Source organism: Trachurus japonicus, chromosome 17 (assembly GCF_045865225.1).
Source record: "Trachurus japonicus isolate A0001 chromosome 17, Traja_1.0".
NCBI classification, from domain to species: Eukaryota; Metazoa; Chordata; class Actinopteri; order Carangiformes; family Carangidae; genus Trachurus; species Trachurus japonicus.
In genome coordinates, this window is record NC_140923.1 from 24,310,418 (window position 1) to 24,332,810 (window position 22,393).

General features: G+C 40.6%; 1 protein-coding gene across 1 annotated transcript in view; it reads right to left on the bottom strand.

The window, feature by feature from the left end:
- Nucleotides 1–22,393, bottom strand: part of pappa2 (pappalysin 2) — a 114,697-nt gene that overhangs the window by 27,366 nt on the left and 64,938 nt on the right. Inside the window, exons 21-24 of the mRNA XM_085804087.1 lie at nt 7,860–8,073; nt 4,738–4,906; nt 4,041–4,173; nt 3,394–3,515 (exon numbers count right to left, since the gene is read on the bottom strand). Of these exons, the coding sequence (XP_085660213.1) occupies nt 3,394–3,515; nt 4,041–4,173; nt 4,738–4,906; nt 7,860–8,073 (638 nt within the window). The remainder of the gene's footprint in view (nt 1–3,393; nt 3,516–4,040; nt 4,174–4,737; nt 4,907–7,859; nt 8,074–22,393) is intronic.

A 22,393-nucleotide genomic window follows, 5' to 3' on the forward strand; every position in this document is an offset into this window, starting at 1 on the left:
ACCTCTGGTGTACACCAAATTCACCGCAAGGATCGGCATTTATTAATCTGAGCGTGAGCGTACGGTACGCACAAATCTCACGCCAGCTCTGACCAGGTGTACGCACATTTGGAACCAGCGTAGAACATGCAGGAAGGAGTGCTGCTGTGTCAGAATGATTATTAAACCATAGTCTAATAACGCAGCAATGTGGATCACATGTTGTTGTTGTTTATATTGATAAAAAGATAAAAAGTAGCCAAAAAAAAAAAAAGAAACGCTACAACCAAGTCCGTGTTGAAAATTTAACTCGTCTTTTATTTTGAGCAACTGAGATGAATTAAAAACCAGGACGTGACAGATGCTCGTTAATCAGCTGTGTAAACAGAAACAGTCAATGACAGACCTGTTATTGTAGATCACACACACAAACTTCCAACATCTGCAGCACCAGAGCATGACCGGACGGCTCCTCAGTCCGTCTCTCTGCCGGACACCGGAGCCGGCGGGGGGGGGGGGCTCCGCTACCTGTCCAGGTGCAGCTGATCTCCGCGGCGGAGTGTTTTTTTTTTGTCAGCGGGAGATTGGGCCGGTGTTTCACATCCCTCCATCAGCCGAACCATGCCTGCGGTGCTGATGGTCATAAAGTAGCGTTCGCAGCAGTAATATGCCTGTGATTTCTCCTCAGTCACTTGTGTTTAGTAAACTGCAGGAGCATTTCATGAGGTCGCTGGGTTTCCTGACATGTGCGTCTGCAGCCTCCATCCATCGGGATGACGCTTATCAATCACAAAATCTATCAATCTATCAATGTCCAGATATTTAATGTTGCCGCCCTCTCCCTGTTCAACGCGGTAACGCCAGTAAAGTCCCTCTTCTTGGCCGTCTTCCGTGTCTCCGTGTCGTAAAAGGGGCAGGGCGACGCCTCTAAAGCAGGAACATATCGGGGCGTGACATTTAAATGACGCTCGTTTTCAGCCGCCGGATTTATCACCACCACGCCGGTTCTACGCCGAAATCAGCAGCGTACACACTTTTAGTAAATCACACGTGACACTTGGCGTACACTGATATTTACACCAGAATCTACACCAGATCCTGCGCAAGTTTGATAAATGAGGGCCATTGGGTTTGGACCTAAACATCTCAGGGACACTTTCTCTAATCAGATCGCTACTCTAGATGGCATCACCCTGACCCCGAGTACAACCGCGAGGAACCTTGGAGTCATTTTTGACCAGGACCTTTCCTTTAGCTCCCACATAAAACATGTGACTAGGACCACCTTCTTCCATCTGCGCAGTATCACTAAGATTAGGAATATCCTCTCCCAGAGTGATGCTGAGAAACTAGTGCATGCTTTTATCACTTCTAGGCTAGACTACTGCAACTCTCTCTTGTCAGGATGTCCGAAAAACTCTCTAAAGAGTCTCCGTTTCATCTGGAAAAAACTTCAAATCATGACAAACTACAAAAAGAAACCCTCCTCCATACCTGGAAATGACAGTCAGCTTCCAGACACACTCAACTCCTTCTATGGCCGGTTTGAACAGGTACCGACTCCATCACCACCTCTCCCTGACCCCCTCCCCCCCTTTCCTTTCACCATCTATGAGGAGGAAGTGAGGAGCACCTTCAAGGGACTCAAGAGGAACAAAGCTGCCGGCCCAGACAACATCAGCCCCTCTGTTCTCCATCACTGTGCTGCGGAACTGGCCGGGGTTTTCACTTACATTTTCAACATCTCCCTCTGTCTATGCTCGGTACCCAAGTGCTTCAAAGAGTCCATCATCATCCCGGTCCCTAAGACTAAGAACATCTCCTGCCTCAATGATTATAGACCCATTGCTTTGGCATCTGCAGCCATGAAATCATTTGAGCGCATCATAGTCAAACACCTGAAAACTGTCACCTCCCCCCTCATGGACCCATACCAATTTGCATACAGAGCCAATAGATCAGTTGAGGACACAGTCAACTTAGTAATTCATCACACACTGAACCACCTAGAGTCTGCAAACACATATGCTCGCATCCTGTTCATGGACTTCAGTTCTGCATTCAACACAATAAACCCGGCCAAACTGTTCACTAAATTAATAGATATGAACATTGACCCATGCATTTGTCACTGGATTTACAGCTTTCTCTGGAACAGGCAACAGAAGGTCAAAATCAACAACACATCCTCCCCTCTGACCCTCAGTACGGGTGCACCCCAGGGCTGTGTGCTTTCACCCTGGCTATTCTCCATCTACACAAACCAGCTCACATCACACCATAGTTCTGTCAATCTGTACAAGTATGCGGACGATTCTACTATTGTAGGATTCATCACCAACAACCAAGAAATAGAATACCGTGCACAGATCAACCAAGTAGTGACCTGGTGCACAGACAACAACCTCCTACTCAACACATCAAAAACAAAAGAACTCATCATCGACCTAAGACGCCAGCCATCTCTCAAAACCCCTGTGCTCATTAAAGGTGAACCCATCTCCATTACCGAGTCATTCAAACTGCTCGGAACCCACATCACCAATAACCTAAAATGGAAAATCAACACAGAACACATCTACAAAAAAGCTCAACAAAGACTCTTCCATCTCCGACAGCTCAAAAAGTTCAGAGTCAGGTCCCATCTCCTGCTCCGTTTTTACACAGCCATCATTGAAAGTATCCTCACCTCATCCATTACAGTCTGGTACAGCAGTCTTGACACACTTTCAAAGAAGAAACTACAGCGCATCATCAACAGAGCATCCAGAATCACTGGCTCCCCCCATCACTTGAATCACTTCACCACAAACGGACACTGCGCAGAGCCCGGAAAATTGTCCAAGATCCCACTCACCCTGCACACTCTGCCTTCCAGCTGCTCCCCTCTGGGAGATGCTACAGGACAGTGGCCTCCAAAACAACCCGCTTCAGAAACAGCTTCATCCCCACTGCAATAAATATCTTGAACTCTGTACACTGTGGAACAAGCATGGCACTATAAGTTGTAATTGTATGTTTGTCTATACATGTTATATGTTTGGAACCTGTACCAATAAGCTGTACTGGAAGCAAATTCCACCAGCCTGGCTGTGTGGTCATTAAAAGAATCAATCAATCAATAAACCACTGTGGTATGTGAAAAAACAACCAATCATCAGAAAAAGTCCAAATAAGACCAGAGGATGTTCTCTGTTCTTGGCTGGACTCTGTTGTGTGTTGTGGAATAGAGATGTGTTTTTAGTTTCTTAAATTATGCTTGTTAAAAATTGAACAAAACTGTTAGTGGATTATGCTTAAATTGTAGATTATATTGTGATATTGAGTTGCTTCGTTTTTGATGAGTCATGATACAGAACTGAATAGAAATTAGGTGACCTTAAGTGAACTCAAATATTTGACTCGTTTCCTCACCTCAACTTTTGTGGGCAGCATCCAGTGCTTTAGAGAGTCAGCTGTAGTGCCATTAGGCAGAACCACAGGGTCACGCAGATCCATGTCGAGAGCTACATTGCATGTTGGGTAGCAAACAGCACCTGTAAGGAAAAACAAGAAATAACCCTGATTACTGTCTGTTGGATTTAATCACTTAATCATGTAACCATCACATTATGGTTTGGATTCGGATCGACTGTCTCTGTCACAGGACTTCTACTGTCTGCTGCTGTCTGGAGTTCCTCCTGGTATTTGGAGAGATCAAACTCTTGACTCTTGAGTCTCTGACTAAAAAAGACAATATAAGTTTTGACCTCCTTAACAGGAACTTCTTAGAAGGCCTCTGTGTTGTGATCGGCAGAGCTCTAGAAAGCCTGCCAAGGGCCAGAAGAAAATTGTGAATGGTCTGAGGAGGAGGAAGTGTTAAACATAAGTGTTGACAAAAACGCCACCTCTAATACTGTGATTGTTTTGGCTGTTCAGTTGAGTGGTGTTTAACAAGATAATTCAACGTCCAACAGACTACTGTGTATGGTTTTAGTTTGTTTGACAAAAGGGAGTAAATATAATCAGGACTGTTTATCTGATACATTAAACTCTCATCCTTCAAAGGAGGTTCTGCTCACCAACATCCATCCCCTGGTCACAGCTGTACTCCACAGAGTTGAGATCAGCAGGGGGAGAGCAGGATCCCTGGAGCGTGGAGCACATGGTGAACTCTGCTGTCCATTCGCCGTCTTTAGTGCAGCGAATCTCACTCTGCAAACAGAGTTTGAAAAAGAATTGTGGTCATCAAAGAACTATGTGTGGTCTACACTTTTGTTAAATTGTCTCCAGAGGAAATCATTTGTTGAGTCAGTTGAGATTAAAGCATGATCTGGCTGCTACTGTTTGACAGTGATGACTAGATATGTGGAGAAATGTAAAACTCACACAAGATAAAGAAATCATCGGTGCCCGTGGACAATGTCAATCATATCATTTTGCAATTTTAGCCGTCACACGGGTTTTCTCACACCTACATTGTTGCAATTTCCCAGAAATGACATAGGGCAGCAAAATGTACATTAGAAGGTAACAGACATGTGTGACTGCAGATACAACCACAGCTGCTATTCACAGCTTTTGTGGTGTCTGTTGTTTTGATAGACATGGCTTCAGCATACCTTGTCTAAAGTTAAAAGATTGATGAAAAAGAAATTGTGATTTGGATCAACTGTGTGATCTATTTGTTGTGAGGATTGATAGTTGAACATCTTATCAAACATCTCACACTAAAAACCTTGTCCTGACCTGGAGAAACATCAGCTGCTGGAACCTTACTTTTTCTGTTGTTTTGGAGCACTGCAGGGTACAGACAGTATCATAGAATAAGCCGTTGGTGCAGCTGTACATGCCATGGAATACATCAGGTAGGGCTGGGCAGGATATTGGCTCACATCCGGTTTCCTCCCACTGACCCCCTTTCAGGCACTCTAACCTGAAGTACTTCCTAGAGACAACAAGAGCAAATGTAGAAATATTACATGACTTCACTTCCCTGCAGTACAAGGTCCAGCAGTTAGTAGCCAATATGTGAACAATACATGGTAAGAAGAACTAATACAGCTTTGCTTTCTAGAGGGGCTGGCCCTGTTCTCCTTCAGTGCTAATTTCAGTTGGAAAAAAGGAGTGATAAATATAAAAGCAAAAAGTCAACATAGGTGTTAAGCAGCATCTCAGCATGACTCAACACAAACCATTACCTGCACTGTTTAACTACTATTGAGTCGCTGGACACTTAAAGTTTGCCTAGGGGATAAATAAATGATCTATCTATTGGCTTTCCATCTCTAGAGACAGCTTGATGCTGCATTAACAGACTGTTAGGTAAACAGCAGGTAATGCTAACAGTGGCTATGTAGCCTTCGCAAAAACTCACATGTAGCAGCCTTAAAGCTTTTTAATAGCTGCTGCTGTTCACGTTCACATGTTGGACTAATAAAGCATCAGGGGTTATTAAAATGTTTACACACATGTTTGAGAAAGTGTAACTCATAAAGACACCCAGCTGCAAATGGATTTGTATGTGAAGTATTTTCTTACCTTTTTACCATATTTAACATAATGCAAAACTATAAAATGTATATTTTTATTGGCCTGACATGACAATAAAAGTCAGCTCATTACAGACATTTAATACACTACATACAAAAAAATACAGCTAAGAAAATACAGAATTACTATAAATATATGAATGAACACACACACACACACACACACACACACACACACACACACACACACACACACAATAATGCATGTCAAGGGAGATGTTGTGAAATAAAGGAAAAGACAGAGTTTCCTCCAGGAAGGCATGTGTGATTAAAAAAACATTAGTTTGGTCTGCTGTCTATACAGACACAAGCTTCAATTATACCCTGTGTGTGTTGTAGACACCACAGACACACAGTTGTTGTTGTTGTTGTTGTTATAGGTTTTTTTTAAAGCTTTTTCAAAGGAGGTTAAATCGAAAGCAACTGGACTTAGTTATTTGTCTAGGAAGACGTTTCACCTCTCATCCAAGAGGCTTCATCAGTTCATGTACGCAACTGACCAGGCTGGGACTGGTCCAACTATCTGGTGTGGAGACTCACTATTTAACCTCTTGTGTGGGCGTTCACAAGGGTGATGATGTCACTGTTGCGCTCCAAGTGCCAACAACAGTCGTTAAAATGACTGTCTTTGATGGAAAGTGGTTTCGACTTTGTTAGTGCCCTACGTTGTTATAACGACAGTCGTTGGAGTCACTTACCACTTATGAACAGTAGTTGTTCTTTGAGGCTAGATTGTTGAATCTCCTGGGAAGGGATGAAAGGGCAGCATTGTAAATTGGAGATAGGTGGTAGCAGATGGAGATAGGTACAATGCTGCCCTTTCATCCCTTCCCAGGAGATTCAACAATCTAGCCTCAAAGAACAACTACTGTTCACAAGTGGTAAGTGACTCCAACGACTGTCGTTATAACAACATAGAGCACTAACGAAGTCGAAACCACTTTCCATCAAAGACAGTCATTTTAACGACTGTCGTTGGCACTTGGAGCACAACAGTAGTTGGGTTTCCATCCACCTTTTCTTATGCGCATTTTCACAAAATGCGCATAAATACTTGAATGGAAACGCCAGAAATTCGAATAAAGGCAGTAAATGCGCATAAAAGTTTATACGCTTGGAGGGGGTGGATTTGTCAGCGTATCGAATAAAGGAAATGCGAGTTTTTGTGATGGAAACAGATTATGCGAATTGAGGCAGAGTTTGTGGGTGAAGCTGCTGGACTTCACCCAGCGACGCCCCGGTCTCCCAGCTCTCCTCTCTGCACCGCAACACAAACGCGCTCCGTAACCCATAATCTTTTGTTTATGACGGTTAAGACTACACAAACACACGCCGTAACATCGTTATGTAACTTATTGATTTTTCACCGGCTTCGTATGTAAACAGATGCACATGGAGAAGAGGAGCATAACCAAAACAGCGGAAAAGCGAGCAGACTGTCACAGTTCCCTACTGTCTTTCTGTGTAAATATCTCATGTTACAACATGAAAACCTGCAGCTTATATTCAAGTGCGGCCTATAGGCTATATGTATTTTCTTTTAAAATGTAGCTGGTGCGGATTATACAGGTGCGTCTATAGTCCGGAAAGTACGTAAATTGTCCATGATGTTGAGTGTCAGCTGAGTGTCATGTTGGATACATTCATGCTCTCTTATGATGTAATCTCACGGTGCACTCCTCCTAATCGCAAAACACTAATGAATGGAAACGGGCATAAATTCGCTTTGCTTTTTGCGCATTTTCACAAAATCCGCTTTTAAATTCGATACGACTTGGATGGAAACCCAGCTAGTGACATCATCACCCTTGTGAACGCCCACACAAGAGGTTAAATAGTGAGTCTCCACACCAGATAGTTGGACCAGTCCCAGCCTGGTCAGTTGCGTACATGAACTGATGAAGCCTCTTGGATGAGAGGTAAAACGTCTTCCTAGACAAATAACTAAGTCCAGTTGCTTTCGATTTAACCTCCTTTGAAATACTATGACCTGGGCAAATGAGAATATGCACCGGCTTTTTTTTAAGCTGTTATTGGAGGTGCCCTTGTAGGAGAGGCTGTGCAGACACAACAAAGGTTTGCTACTCTCTATAGCCTGGTGAAGATCTCTGCCTCCCATGGATGTGTAACAGGGCAACACTAGCATTATTCTTGTGGTTTTATAAGTTCTTAGATAAAGGTTAGATAAAAGGTATATAATGTATGGATATAAAGGTATAATATGTGTGGAATAACAAATTAATAATTATAATCATAAAATGAGGGACCTTATTATAACTGCCTCACTAATCCCTGGCAGTAGTATTGTTATTCTGTCCACTGTGATGCCCACAGTCTCACAACACTGACCTTGGTGTCTTCTTTTTGAGGCTCCCTTTTACATAGAAGCCTGGGTTGCATTTGTAACGGCAGACGGAGCCAACATCGTGCCCTGAAGCCGTACAGTCTGCTGTTAACAGCTTGGCATCAGGGATGTTTGGGACCTCTGGACACTCTATCTTGCAGTAGGCTTCTGGGAAAGACCACAGACCATCCTCCAGACACACCAACCTGTCACTGTCACCTGAGGAGAGAAGTGGGTGAGGGAGGGAGAGAGGAGGATTTCAATAAGACAGAATATTAAGAGAATTAAAAGGTACAGTTGGACAGAGAGGGTTAGGTGTTACTGCACAGTTGCAAAGTTTTGCAATATATGTTGTTGTGATTTGAAGTGTTTATTCAATCTATTTATGTATTTATTTATTAATTAGTGTGAATGCTGGAAGCATTCACACTATTGTTATTCGGTTCGGCCATTTTCTTTATTCTCTTTTTTTATTAGTGTGACTGCTGAAGCAGTCACACTATTGTTCTTCTGTTTGGCCATTTTCTTCCGCCTTTTTACGGTCTTCTTCTAGTCCTTCATACTTTGTGCTATTTCAACAATTGATATATCAAAACGTGCAGCTTTTTTTGAACTTTATCGGCATTACTTTTCTCTTTTTAACTATTTATACTTTTTCAAATATTTAACTTTTTCTGATTTTTTTCAGCTTTATAATGGGTGTGTATTGCGTCTAACGAGCAGAGCTAGAGTGGTGCTAGAGTGGAGAGAGGCAAAAAAACATTCTAGAGTTTTTCTGGCTAAACTGTCAGCACGGCCACAAATTAAACTCTAGACAAATTATTTTCTCCAGTTTTGTAGCCACACTTGTCTTCTGGCTAAAATTCTGGTCAAAAATGCAAAGAGACTTAGATAATAACTAGAAAAAGCATTTCCAAGAATGGAAATGGTGTGACTGCTGATAGCAACTGAACGCTGTTGCAGAATTAGCAAATAGTGCAAGCAGTGATCACCATACAAATGTTTGACCAAGGTCGGAATTGAACCCACAACCTCATGGTCATTAGACTTCCACTCTGCCTCTAGGCCACGGTGCACACACAGTTGCAGAGACTGTTGTCTGTTAATGATCTGCACACTGTCAACATCAAGAAAGCTTGAGAGTCAAGCTTGAATGACTTAGAATGAACATTTCTGTGAATTTCAGGCTGAGAGCAGCAGTTTCAACATGAAGCAAGTTATCAGAAGTCAACAGAGGACAACTGGGAAAATAATTCACTATAATTGTTGTTGAGGCAAGAATTGAACCAGCAACCTTCAGGTCTCCAGACCAGCAAGCTAACCACTAGGCTACAGACAGAGACAGTATGTGAGGGGTAAAGAAAACCTTTGATAAGAGGATCACTGGCTTCTGCTTAAAAAAAAAAGTAAGGAATCAAACCCATGACCTCATGATCAATAAACCTTTACTCTGCCACTTCGCCACAGAGAGCACAGACATAAGCATGTTTCAGACAGAGTTGTGGAGAATTCTCAGCATTGGGCTGAATGAGAGCAGAGAGCTCCCTGGCTGCATTTAAAAAATATTTTAAATTATTATCTAAGTCTCTTTGCATTTTTGACCAGAATTTTAGCCAGAAGACAAGTGTGGCTACAAAACTGGAGAAAATAATTTGTCTAGAGTTTAATTTGCAGAAAAAGTTAAATATTTTAAAAAGTATAAATAGTTAAAAAGAGAAAAGTAACGCCGATAAAGTTGAAAAAAAGCTGCACGTTTTGATATATGAATTGTTGAAATAGCACAACACCTAACACACTAACCATAACGGCCACAGAGAACCTGAGTTACAATGAGCTTTATACTATGAGGAATCAAAGACTGTCCAATGACAGCTGAATAATTGGAATCAAAAGTCAAGCAATGATGTGAAATGACTGAGGCAAGAATCGAACCCGTGACCATATGATCACTAAACCTTTACTCTGCCACTCGGCTACAGAGAGCACACTGCTTTCAAGACTGTTGTCATTCATTGTAATGTGATGATGTGCTGCAAACTGGTACGAGTAATCAAGGAGATAACAAACACCTGTAACCAATTGAAGGCGGGGGAGGAGAGCAGAATTCAACATAACATAACAAGAATTCTTCCCTTGGATTCGAACCAGTGACCTTAGGGTTGGCAGGCAGTTACCCTAACCCCTACACTACAGAGGAGTTGTCAAGAAGAGAGGTTGAGACTTTGATGAATGTGAGATTTTTCAATGATGCTTAAAACAAAAATAAATTAATATAAATTAGCCACACCAAGTTAGAAGAGGACTTTTTTGTGACCTGTGACTATTTTTTGGTGAATTAAAATGAATTAAAAAGCACTTAACAGCAAGTTACAAAGTTGAGCTCCTTCTCCTGCTGATGTGAAAAAAATGCATTGAGCTCAATGAGAGCAGAGAGCTCCCTGGCTGCATTTAAAAAATATTTAAAATTATTATCTAAGTCTCTTTGCATTTTTGACCAGAATTTTAGCCAGAAGACAAGTGTGGCTACAAAACTGGAGAAAATAATTTGTCTAGAGTTTAATTTGTGGCCATGCTGACAGTTTAGCCAGAAAAACTCTAGAATGTTTTTTTGCCTCTCTCCACTCTGACACCACTCTGGCTCTGCTCGTTAGACGCAATACACACACATTATAAAGCTGAAAAAAATCAGAAAAAGTTAAATATTTGAAAAAGTTTAAATAGTTAAAAAGAGAAAAGTAATGCCGATAAAGTTCAAAAGAAGCTGCACGTTTTGATATATGAATTGTTGAAATAGCACAAAGTATGAAGGACTAGAAGAAGACCGTAAAAAGGCGGAAGAAAATGGCCAAACAGAAGAACAATAGTGTGACTGCTTCAGCAGTCACACTAATTAGTGTGAATGCTGGAAGCAATTGTTCTTCTGTTCGGCCATTTTCTTCCGCCTTTTTACGGTTTTAAACTAGTCCTTCATACTTTGTGCGATTTCAACAATTCATATATCAAAACGTGCAGCTTTTTTTGAACTTTATCGGCATTACTTTTCTCTTTTTAACTATTTATACTTTTTAAAATATTTAACTTTTTCTGCAAATTAAACTCTAGACAAATTGTTTTCTCCAGTTTTGGAGCTCTCTGTCTGTAGTCCAGTTGGTAAGGTGGCCGCTTGCCAACCCCAAGGTCACCAGTTCGAATCCAGGCTGAGCAATCTTGTTATGTGATGTTGAATTCTGCTCCCCTCCCCCACCCTCAATTAGTTACAGGTGTTCGTTAAGAGACGCATTAATTGCTTCTGCCACCGTTTGCAGCACATCATCACATTACAATGGCAACATGCTTATCTGTGCTCTCTGTGGCGAAGTGGCGGAGTAAAGGTTTATTGATCATGAGGTCAAGGGTTTGATTCCTGCCTCATTCATGTCGTACTTTCTGCTAGAGACTTCATTCAAATTCTGATTTGTAGACAAACTTCTAATGGCTCATTTATGCATCTATGCATTTATGCTTTTTTAAGCATCATTGAAAAATCTCACATTCATCAAAGTCTCAACCTCTACTTCATTGGAACTGTTGGAATGGCCTAGTGGATAAGGTTCCTGCCATCCAACCACAAGGTCACAGGTTCAAATCCCACCTGAGCAGTCTTGTTAGTGTGTCAGCCACTTTGAACTTTAACCAATACCATTTGGTCTGGTCACATGATCAAACTTGATAATGCATATGCGCCCCCACCTATTCTCTTTCACTCTTTCAATCTTGGTTTGTGTTAACATGTTTCTTGTTTATACCACTGCACTAAGATTGATTTGCACTGGAACTACAGCTTTGGGCTCGTTAACTTCAGAGTGAGACAGAGTGCAGTTCATCAACAGACAACAGTCTCTGCAACTGTGTGTGCACTGTGGCCTAGAGGCAGAGTGAAAGTCTGCTGACCATGAGGTTGTGGGTTCGATACCTACCTTGGTCAACCATTTGAATGGTGATCACTGCTTGCACTATTTGCTAATTCTGCAACAGCGTTCAGCTGCTTTCAGCATTCACACGCATTTCCATCAGGAAATGCTACTTTATCTAGTTTAAAATATTTTTTAAATGCAGCCAGGGAGCTCTCTGCTCTCATTCAGCCCAATGCATTTTTTTCACAGGAGAAGGAGCTCAACTTTGTAACTTGCTGTTAAGTGCTTTTTAATTCATTTTAATTCACCAAAAAATAGTCACAGGTCACAAAAAAGTCCTCTCCTTACTTGGTGTGGCTAATCTATACTCATTTCTTTTTATTTTAAGCATCATTGAAAAATCTCACATTCATCAAAGTCTCAACCTCTCTTCTTCACAACTCCACTGTAGTGTAGGAGTTAGGGTGGCTGCTTGCTAACCCTAAGGTCACTGGTTCGAATCCAAGGGAAGAACTCTTGTTATGTTATGTTGAATTCTGCTCTCCTCCCCCGCCTTCAATTGGTTACAGGTGTTTGTTATCTCCTTGATTACTCATACCAGTTTGCAGCACATCATCACATTACAATGAATGACAACAGTCTTGAAAGCAGTGTGCTCTCTGTAGCCGAGTGGCAGAGTAAAGGTTTAGTGATCATGTGGTCGTGGGTTCGATTCCTGCCTCAGTCATTTCACATCATTGCTTGACTTTTGATTCCAATTATTCAGCTGTCATTGGACAGTCTTTGATCCCTCATAGTATAAAGCTCATTGTAACTCAGGTTCTCTGTGGCCATATGGTTAGTGTGTTAGGTGTTGTGCTATTTCAACAATTCATATATCAAAACGTGCAGCTTTTTTGAACTTTATCGGCATTACTTTTCTCTTTTTAACTATTTATACTTTTTAAAATATTTAACTTTTTCTGCAAACTAAACTCTAGACAAATTATTTTCTCCAGTTTTGTAGCCACACTTGTCTTCTGGCTAAAATTCTGGTCAAAAATGCAAAGAGACTTAGATAATAATTTTAAATATTTTTTAAATGCAGCCAGGGAGCTCTCTGCTCTCATTATTTTTTATTTTATTTAACCTTTATTTAACCAGGCAAGCAAATTAAGAACAAAATTCTTTCTCATTCAGCCCAATGCTGAGAGTTCTCCACAACTCTGTCTGTAGTCCAGTTGGTAAGGTGGCTGCTTGCCAACCCCAAGGTCACTAGTTCGAATCCAGGCTGAGCAATCTTGTTATGTGATGTTGAATTCTGCTCCCCTCCCCCACCCTCAATTGGTTACAGGTGTTCGTTAAGAGACGCATTAATTGCTTCTGCCACCGTTTGCAGCACATCATCACATTACAATGGCAACATGCTTATGTCTGTGCTCTCTGTGGCGAAGTGGCAGAGTAAAGGTTTATTGATCATGAGGTCATGGGTTTGATTCCTTACTTCTTTTTTAAAGCAGAAGCCAGTGATCCTCTTATCAAAGGTTTTCTTTACCCCTTACATACTGTCTCTGTCTGTAGCCTAGTGGTTAGCTTACCGGTCTGGAGACCTGAAGGTTGCTGGTTCAAATCTTGCCTCAACAACAATTATAGTGAATTATTTTCCCAGTCGTCCTCTGTTGACTTCTGATAACTTGCTTCATGTTGAAACTGCTGCTCTCAGCCTGAAATTCACAGAAATTTTCATTCTAAGTCATTCAAGCTTGACTCTCAAGCTTTCTTGATGTTGACAGTGTGCAGATCATTAACAGACAACAGTCTCTGCAACTGTGTGTGCACTGTGGCCTAGAGGCAGAGTGGAAGTCTAATGACCATGCGGTTGTGGGTTCGATTCCGACCTTGGTCAAACATTTGTATGGTGATCACTGCTTGCACTATTTGCTAATTCTGCAACAGCGTTCAGTTGCTATCAGCAGTCACACCATTTCCATTCTTGGAAATGCTGTTTCTAGTTAGTGTGACTGCTGAAGCAGTCACACTATTGTTCTTCTGTTTGGCCATTTTCTTCCGCCTTTTTACGGTCTTCTTCTAGTCCTTCATACTTTGTGCTATTTCAACAATTCATATATCAAAACGTGCAGCTTTTTTTGAACTTTATCGGCATTACTTTTCTCTTTTTAACTATTTATACTTTTTCAAATATTTAACTTTTTCTGATTTTTTTCAGCTTTATAATGTGTGTGTGTTGCGTCTAACGAGCAGAGCCAGAGTGGTGTCAGAGTGGAGAGAGGCAAAAAAACATTCTAGAGTTTTTCTGGCTAAACTGTCAGCACGGCCACAAATTAAACTCTAGACAAATTATTTTGTCCAGTTTTGTAGCCACACTTGTCTTCTGGCTAAAATTCTGGTCAAAAATGCAAAGAGACTTAGATAATAACTAGAAAAAGCATTTCCAAGAATGGAAATGGTGTGACTGCTGATAGCAACTGAACGCTGTTGCAGAATTAGCAAATAGTGCAAGCAGTGATCACCATACAAATGTTTGACCAAGGTCGGAATTGAACCCACAACCTCATGGTCATTAGACTTCCACTCTGCCTCTAGGCCACGGTGCACACACAGTTGCAGAGACTGTTGTCTGTTAATGATCTGCACACTGTCAACATCAAGAAAGCTTGAGAGTCAAGCTTGAATGACTTAGAATGAAAATTTCTGTGAATTTCAGGCTGAGAGCAGCAGTTTCAACATGAAGCAAGTTATCAGAAGTCAACAGAGGACAACTGGGAAAATAATTCACTATAATTGTTGTTGAGGCAAGAATTGAACCAGCAACCTTCAGGTCTCCAGACTAGCAAGCTAACCACTAGGCTACAGACAGAGACAGTATGTGAGGGGTAAAGAAAACCTTTGATAAGAGGATCACTGGCTTCTGCTTAAAAAAAAAAGTAAGGAATCGAACCCATGACCTCATGATCAATAAACCTTTACTCTGCCACTTCGCCACAGAGAGCACAGACATAAGCATGTTTCAGACAGAGTTGTGGAGAATTCTCAGCATTGGGCTGAATGAGAGCAGAGAGCTCCCTGGCTGCATTTAAAAAATATTTAAAATTATTATCTAAGTCTCTTTGCATTTTTGACCAGAATTTTAGCCAGAAGACAAGTGTGGCTACAAAACTGGAGAAAATAATTTGTCTAGAGTTTAATTTGCAGAAAAAGTTAAATATTTGAAAAAGTATAAATAGTTAAAAAGAGAAAAGTAACGCCGATAAAGTTCAAAAAAAGCTGCACGTTTTGATATATGAATTGTTGAAATAGCACAACACCTAACACACTAACCATATGGCCACAGAGAACCTGAGTTACAATGAGCTTTATACTATGAGGAATCAAAGACTGTCCAATGACAGCTGAATAATTGGAATCAAAAATCAAGCAATGATGTGAAATGACTGAGGCAGGAATCGAACCCGTGACCATATGATCACTAAACCTTTAGGCCCAATCCCATTTCACCCCTTGGCCCTACCACTTACCCCTACCCCTCCGTTTTGCGCGTTCACGTGTAGGGGTAGGGGTGTCCCAATTCCGTAAGGACAGAGGGGTAGGGGGAAGTGGTAGGGCTACATACCCCTCCAAACGGAGATTTTTCAGAGGCACACTCCAAACGGAGGGGTATGAAAAGTTTCCCAGAATGCATCTTGCGGCAGCCGGCAGCGGTGGCTGTAAAACGAAAAGTTGTTTTATTTCTTGCTGTAGCGCTGTTATTACGTCACTTTATTAAGTTTTAATATTTTTTCTTGCGAGAAAGTAACTGTTTAGGTCCCAAATGTGCGGTTAGTTTACCCAAATGACGGCTGGTTAGAAGTTTGCTCCGACGATTTTTCGGAGAAGTGAAGCTCCAGGAGGAGCGGCTCCTCACAGAGGCAGCAGCCGGTCTGCAGCGCTGCTCCGCCGGCCAAATTACGTCCTCGTCCCGGTCCCGCCGGGAGAGAAGGCGGTCGTTAATTAACTTATCCGCGGGTTTTTAGAGGTTTACCACCAGCATGTTACATTCTTTTTAGCATTTAAATGTTGATCTCATTGATGAAATCTGACAATTGTGGCAGTAGCATTAGTTTATTTGGATGAAAAGTGAAGCTTCATGTACCAGACAGAGGAGCAGGCAGCGCTGCCTCTGGGCTCTGTGTACAGAAATCACCACATTTACATCAGTAAATAAATGTTTTACAATGAACCAATCAGTCTGCATTAAGTTTTATCTTATTTTATTAAGTTATATGGTACACGCTATTTGATTTCTGGCAAAAGCTCGCCGCATCAGCTTACGTAAAAGCCAGTGACACTACGTGATGACGTATGTGACTGTTGAAGGGGTGTCCCAATTCGGAGGGGTTGACTTTCTACCCCTACCCCTTGTAGCTCCGTTTCAAGGGGCGAGGGGCAAGGGGTAGGGGTAAAAAAGAGAAATGGGATTGGGCCTTACTCTGCCACTCAGCTACAGAGAGCACACTGCTTTCAAGACTGTTGTCATTCATTGTAATGTGATGATGTGCTGCAAACTGGTACGAGTAATCAAGGAGATAACAAACACCTGTAACCAATTGAAGGCGGGGGAGGAGAGCAGAATTCAACATAACATAACAAGAATTCTTCCCTTGGATTCGAACCAGTGACCTTAGGGTTGGCAGGCAGTTACCCTAACCCCTACACTACAGAGGAGTTGTCAAGAAGAGAGGTTGAGACTTTGATGAATGTGAGATTTTTCAATGATGCTTAAAACAAAAATAAATTAATATAAATTAGCCACACCAAGTAAGAAGAGGACTTTTTTGTGACCTGTGACTATTTTTTGGTGAATTAAAATGAATTAAAAAGCACTTAACAGCAAGTTACAAAGTTGAGCTCCTTCTCCTGCTGATGTGAAAAAAATGCATTGAGCTTAATGAGAGCAGAGAGCTCCCTGGCTGCATTTAAAAAATATTTAAAATTATTATCTAAGTCTCTTTGCATTTTTTACCAGAATTTTAGCCAGAAGACAAGTGTGGCTACAAAACTGGAGAAAATAATTTGTCTAGAGTTTAATTTGTGGCCATGCTGACAGTTTAGCCAGAAAAACTCTAGAATGTTTTTTTGCCTCTCTCCACTCTGACACCACTCTGGCTCTGCTCGTTAGACGCAACACACACACATTATAAAGCTGAAAAAAATCAGAAAAAGTTAAATATTTGAAAAAGTATAAATAGTTAAAAAGAGAAAAGTAATGCCGATAAAGTTCAAAAGAAGCTGCACGTTTTGATATATGAATTGTTGAAATAGCACAAAGTATGAAGGACTAGAAGAAGACCGTAAAAAGGCGGAAGAAAATGGCCAAACAGAAGAACAATAGTGTGACTGCTTCCGCCTTTTTACGGTCTTCTTCTAGTCCTTCATACTTTGTGCTATTTCAACAATTCATATATCAAAACGTGCAGCTTTTTTTGAACTTTATCGGCATTACTTTTCTCTTTTTAACTATTTATACTTTTTAAAATATTTAACTTTTTCACAAAAAATCTCACATTCATCAAAGTCTCAACCTCTCTTCTTCACAACTCCACTGTAGTGTAGGGGTTAGGGTGGATGTTTGCCAACCCTAAGGTCACTGGTTCGAATCCAGAAAGAACTCTTGTTATGTTATGTTGAATTCTGCTCTCCTCCCCCGCCTTCAATTGGTTACAGGTGTTTGTTATCTCCTTGATTACTCGTACCAGTTTGCAGCACATCATCACATTACAATGAATGACAACAGGTTTGAAAGCAGTGTGCTCTCTATAGCCGAGTGGCAGAGTAAAGGTTTAGTGATCATATGGTCATGGGTTCGATTCCTGCCTCAGTCTTTTCACTTCATTGCTTGACTTTTGATTCCAATTATTCAGCTGTCATTGGACAGTCTTTGATTCCTCATAGTATAAAGCTCATTGTAACTCAGGTTCTCTGTGGCCATATGGTTAGTGTGTTAGGTGTTGTGCTATTTCAACAATTCATATATCAAAACGTGCAGCTTTTTTTGAACTTTATCGGCATTACTTTTCTCTTTTTAACTATTTATACTTTTTAAAATATTTAACTTTTTCTGCAAATTAAACTCTAGACAAATTATTTTCTCCAGTTTTGTAGCCACACTTGTCTTCTGGCTAAAATTCTGGTCAAAAATGCAAAGAGACTTAGATAATAATTTTAAATATTTTTTAAATGCAGCCAGGGAGCTCTCTGCTCTCATTCAGCCCAATGCTGAGAATTCTCCACAACTCTGTCTGAAACATGCTTATGTCTGTGCTCTCTGTGGCGAAGTGGCAGAGTAAAGGTTTATTGATCATGAGGTCATGGGTTTGATTCCTTACTTTTTTTTTTAAGCAGAAGCCAGTGATCCTCTTATCAAAGGTTTTCTTTACCCCTCACATACTGTCTCTGTCTGTAGCCTAGCGGTTAGCTTGCTGGTCTGGAGACCTGAAGGTTGCTGGTTCAAATCTTGCCTCAACAACAATTATAGTGAATTATTTTCCCAGTCGTCCTCTGTTGACTTCTGATAACTTGCTTCATGTTGAAACTGCTGCTCTCAGCCTGAAATTCACAGAAATTTTCATTCTAAGTCATTCAAGCTTGACTCTCAAGCTTTCTTGATGTTGACAGTGTGCAGATCATTAACAGACAACAGTCTCTGCAACTGTGTGTGCACCGTGGCCTAGAGGCAGAGTGGAAGTCTAATGACCATGAGGTTGTGGGTTCGATTCCGACCTTGGTCAAACATTTGTATGGTGATCACTGCTTGCACTATTTGCTAATTCTGCAACAGCGTTCAGTTGCTATCAGCAGTCACACCATTTCCATTCTTGGAAATGCTTTTTCTAGTTTAAAATATTTTTTAAATGCAGCCAGGGAGCTCTCTGCTCCCATTCAGCTCAATGCATTTTTTTCACATCAGCAGGAGAAGGAGCTCAACTTTGTAACTTGCCGTTAAGTGCTTTTTAATTCATTTTAATTCACCAAAAAATAGTCACAGGTCACAAAAAAGTCCTCTTCTTACTTGGTGTGGCTAATTTATACTAATTACTCTTTATTTTAAACATCATTGAAAAATCTCACATTCATCAAAGTCTCAACCTCTCTTTTTAACAACTCCACTGTAGTGTAGGGGTTAGGGTAACTGCTTGCCAACCCTAAGGTCACTGGTTCGAATCCAAGGGAAGAATTCTTGTTATGTTATGTTGAATTCTGCTCTCCTCCACCGCCTTCAATTGGTTACAGGTGTTTGTTATCTCCTTGATTACTCGTACCAGTTTGCAGCACATCATCACATTACAATGAATGACAACAGTCTTGAAAGCAGTGTGCTCTCTGTAGCCGAGTGGCAGAGTAAAGGTTTAGTGATCATATGGTCATGGGTTCGATTCCTGCTTCAGTCATTTCACATCATTGCTTGACTTTTGATTCCAATTATTCAGCTGTCATTGGACAGTCTTTGATTCCTCATAGTATAAAGCTCATTGTAACTCAGGTTCTCTGTGGCCATATGGTTAGTGTGTTAGGTGTTGTGCTATTTCAACAATTCATATATCAAAACGTGCAGCTTTTTTTCAACTTTATCGGCATTACTTTTCTCTTTTTAACTATTTATACTTTTTAAAATATTTAACTTTTTCTGCAAATTAAACTCTAGACAAATTATTTTCTCCAGTTTTGTAGCCACACTTGTCTTCTGGCTAAAATTCTGGTCAAAAATGCAAAGAGACTTAGATAATAATTTAAAATATTTTTTAAATGCAGCCAGGGAGCTCTCTGCTCTCATTCAGCCCAATGCTGAGAGTTCTCCACAACTCTGTCTGAAACATGCTTATGTCTGTGCTCTCTGTGGCGAAGTGGCAGAGTAAAGGTTTAGTGATTATGAGGTCTTGGGTTCGATTCCTTACTTTTTTTTTAAAGCAGAAGCCAGTGATCCTCTTATCAAAGGTTTTCTTTACCCCTCACATACTGTCTCTGTCTGTAGCCTAGTGGTTAGCTTGCTGATCTGGAGACTTGAAGGTTGCTGGTTCAAATCTTGCCTCATCAACAATTATAGTGAATTATTTTCCCAGTTGTCCTCTGTTGACTTCTGATAACTTGCTTCATGTTGAAACTGCTGCTCTCAGCCTGAAATTCACAGAAATTTTCATTCTAAGTCATTCAAGCTTGACTCTCAAGCTTTCTTGATGTTGACAGTGTGCAGATCATTAACAGACAACAATCTCTGCGACTGTGTGTGCACCGTGGCCTAGAGGCAGAGTGGAAGTCTACTGACCATGAGGTTGTGGGTTCGATTCTGACCTTGGTCAAACATTTGTATGGTGATCATTGCTTGCACTATTTGCTAATTCTGCAACAGCGTTCAGTTGCTATCAGCAGTCACACCATTTCCATTCTTGGAAATGCTTTTTCTAGTTAGTGTGAATGCTGGAAGCATTCACACTATTGTTATTCAAATCTTTATTCTCTTTTTTTATTCTTACTACTTTCCTCCTTTTTACGGTCTTTAACTAGTCCTTCATACTTTGTGCGATTTCAACAATTCATATATCAAAACGTGCAGCTTTTTTTGAACTTTATCGGCATTACTTTTCTCTTTTTAACTATTTATACTTTTTAAAATATTTAACTTTTTCTGCAAATTTTTTCCCATAGGAATGCATTGAAAATGTCTTCAAACTTTTAAAATCTTCTTACTACTTTGAACCTCTAAAACTTCAGCATACTTTCGCCCACAGACTCCATTTGTCTTTTAAATTGTAGACAAACTTTTAATCTATTCACATATTACTCAGATTATTAATATCTTCAACAGTTTCTGATATGTGGCCGTTTTAAAATCATTAAAATTTTCGACAAAATCCAACTTTATAATGGTTGTGTATTGCGCTTAACGAGCAGGGCTTAGAGTGAGTGACATCATCGTTAGAGTGAGAGGGATCGAAAAAACATCCTGGATTTTTTCTGGATAAATTGCCAGCACGGCCACAAATTAAACTCTAGACACATGATTTCCTCACCGGTTTGTAGCCACACTTGTCGTGTCTCATCTGATGTGCTCAAAACAGCAGACAGACTTACAGAATTGTCTCAATGAGCCTAATTGTCCAGCTAGACCCGCTCCAGTGGCTCATCCACTTCAATATAAAAGTAGGAGCTGATTTTTTTTAGAAAAGCAGAAATGCCCCCCTTTTCTACCTTGCGATTCTGAGAAAAGTTTTTGCCCTACAAACATTTAATGCACATCAATGTGCTCAGGAAGGTCTCCTCTCCCAGTAGTCATGGCCACATTCTGATAAGAGTTACGGTTCTCTTTTTCTGGGCTGTTTTCGGAAGCTGCACAGAGCTCAAATCTCTCTGCTCTGCTCTGCTCTGTGTGCAGTTGGTCCAGCTGTAGCGGCCAGCTCGTTATCATGTCTATTAATAGAACAGGTCAGGTGCAGCCTGGCCGCTCGTTAAGATGTTTTTAAACACAGCCCCACACACACACATGATAAACCAGACTGACAGAGGATGTCCATGCACAAACACAGGCATCACACTCACACAGACAGACACACACAGACACTCACACACAGTCACACATGCACACATACACAAACAGACAAACAGACACAACACAACACTGTTCCACACAGTAAAATGTAAGCATGGTAGTCGCCATGGTAACTTCTGAGGGCAGGCTGCCACGCAGGTGTAATCAATCAGATCATTAGGGAGAGAGGAGTTCTGTGGCGCTTATCAACAGTTTTACTTTCTGCACATGTACACGCAGGCAGAGAGACCGTCAGACTCACACACCCAGACACACACACAGGTTTTCAGCTCAAATTCATCAGCCTCTCAATTACTTTATACTTTTGATGTAAACATCTCCAACAATTTGTATTTTTCTCATGAATTTAAGTTCAGACGTTTAGTCTTTCCAACTCTATTAATAGTAGTACAATTACAGGTGGAGCCTGGGATATAGGATGCAGCTTTTAACATGTGTCAAATCTATCTATCTATCTATCTATCTATCTATCTATCTATCTATCTATCTATCTATCTATCTATCTATCTATCTATCTATCTATCTATCTATCTATCTATCTATCTATCTCTTCAAACCCTTTGTCTCTTTTTTCACTTTTTCTTTCCTTCTTTTACTCCTTCATTTGTATTTTACATAACTTATTTCTATATTTCCCTCTCCATCCATCCATCCATCCATCCATCCATCCATCTACTTCGTTCTATCTATCATCCCCCTCTCTCTTTTTCTTCTTTCTTTCTTTCTTTCTTCTACCCCATTTATTTTTACTTCTTTGTTTCTTTCTACTCCTTTTCTCTTTCTTTGTTTCTACCCCATTTCTTTCTTTCTACCGCTCTCCGTATATCTCTCTCTTTCATTTATCCACCCCAATTTCTTTCCTTCTTTCTTACTACCCCTCTGTCTCTTTCATTCATTCTCTATTCTCTTTATCTTCTATCTTTCTGTTTTTCTTTCCTTTGTCTTTTTCTATCTACCCTTCTCTCTGTGTCTTTTTCTTTCTTTCTGTTCTTTCTTTCTGTTCTTTCTTTCTTTCTTTCTTTCTTTCTTTCTCCATCTACCCTTCCCATTTTCTTTCTTTCCTTCTGTC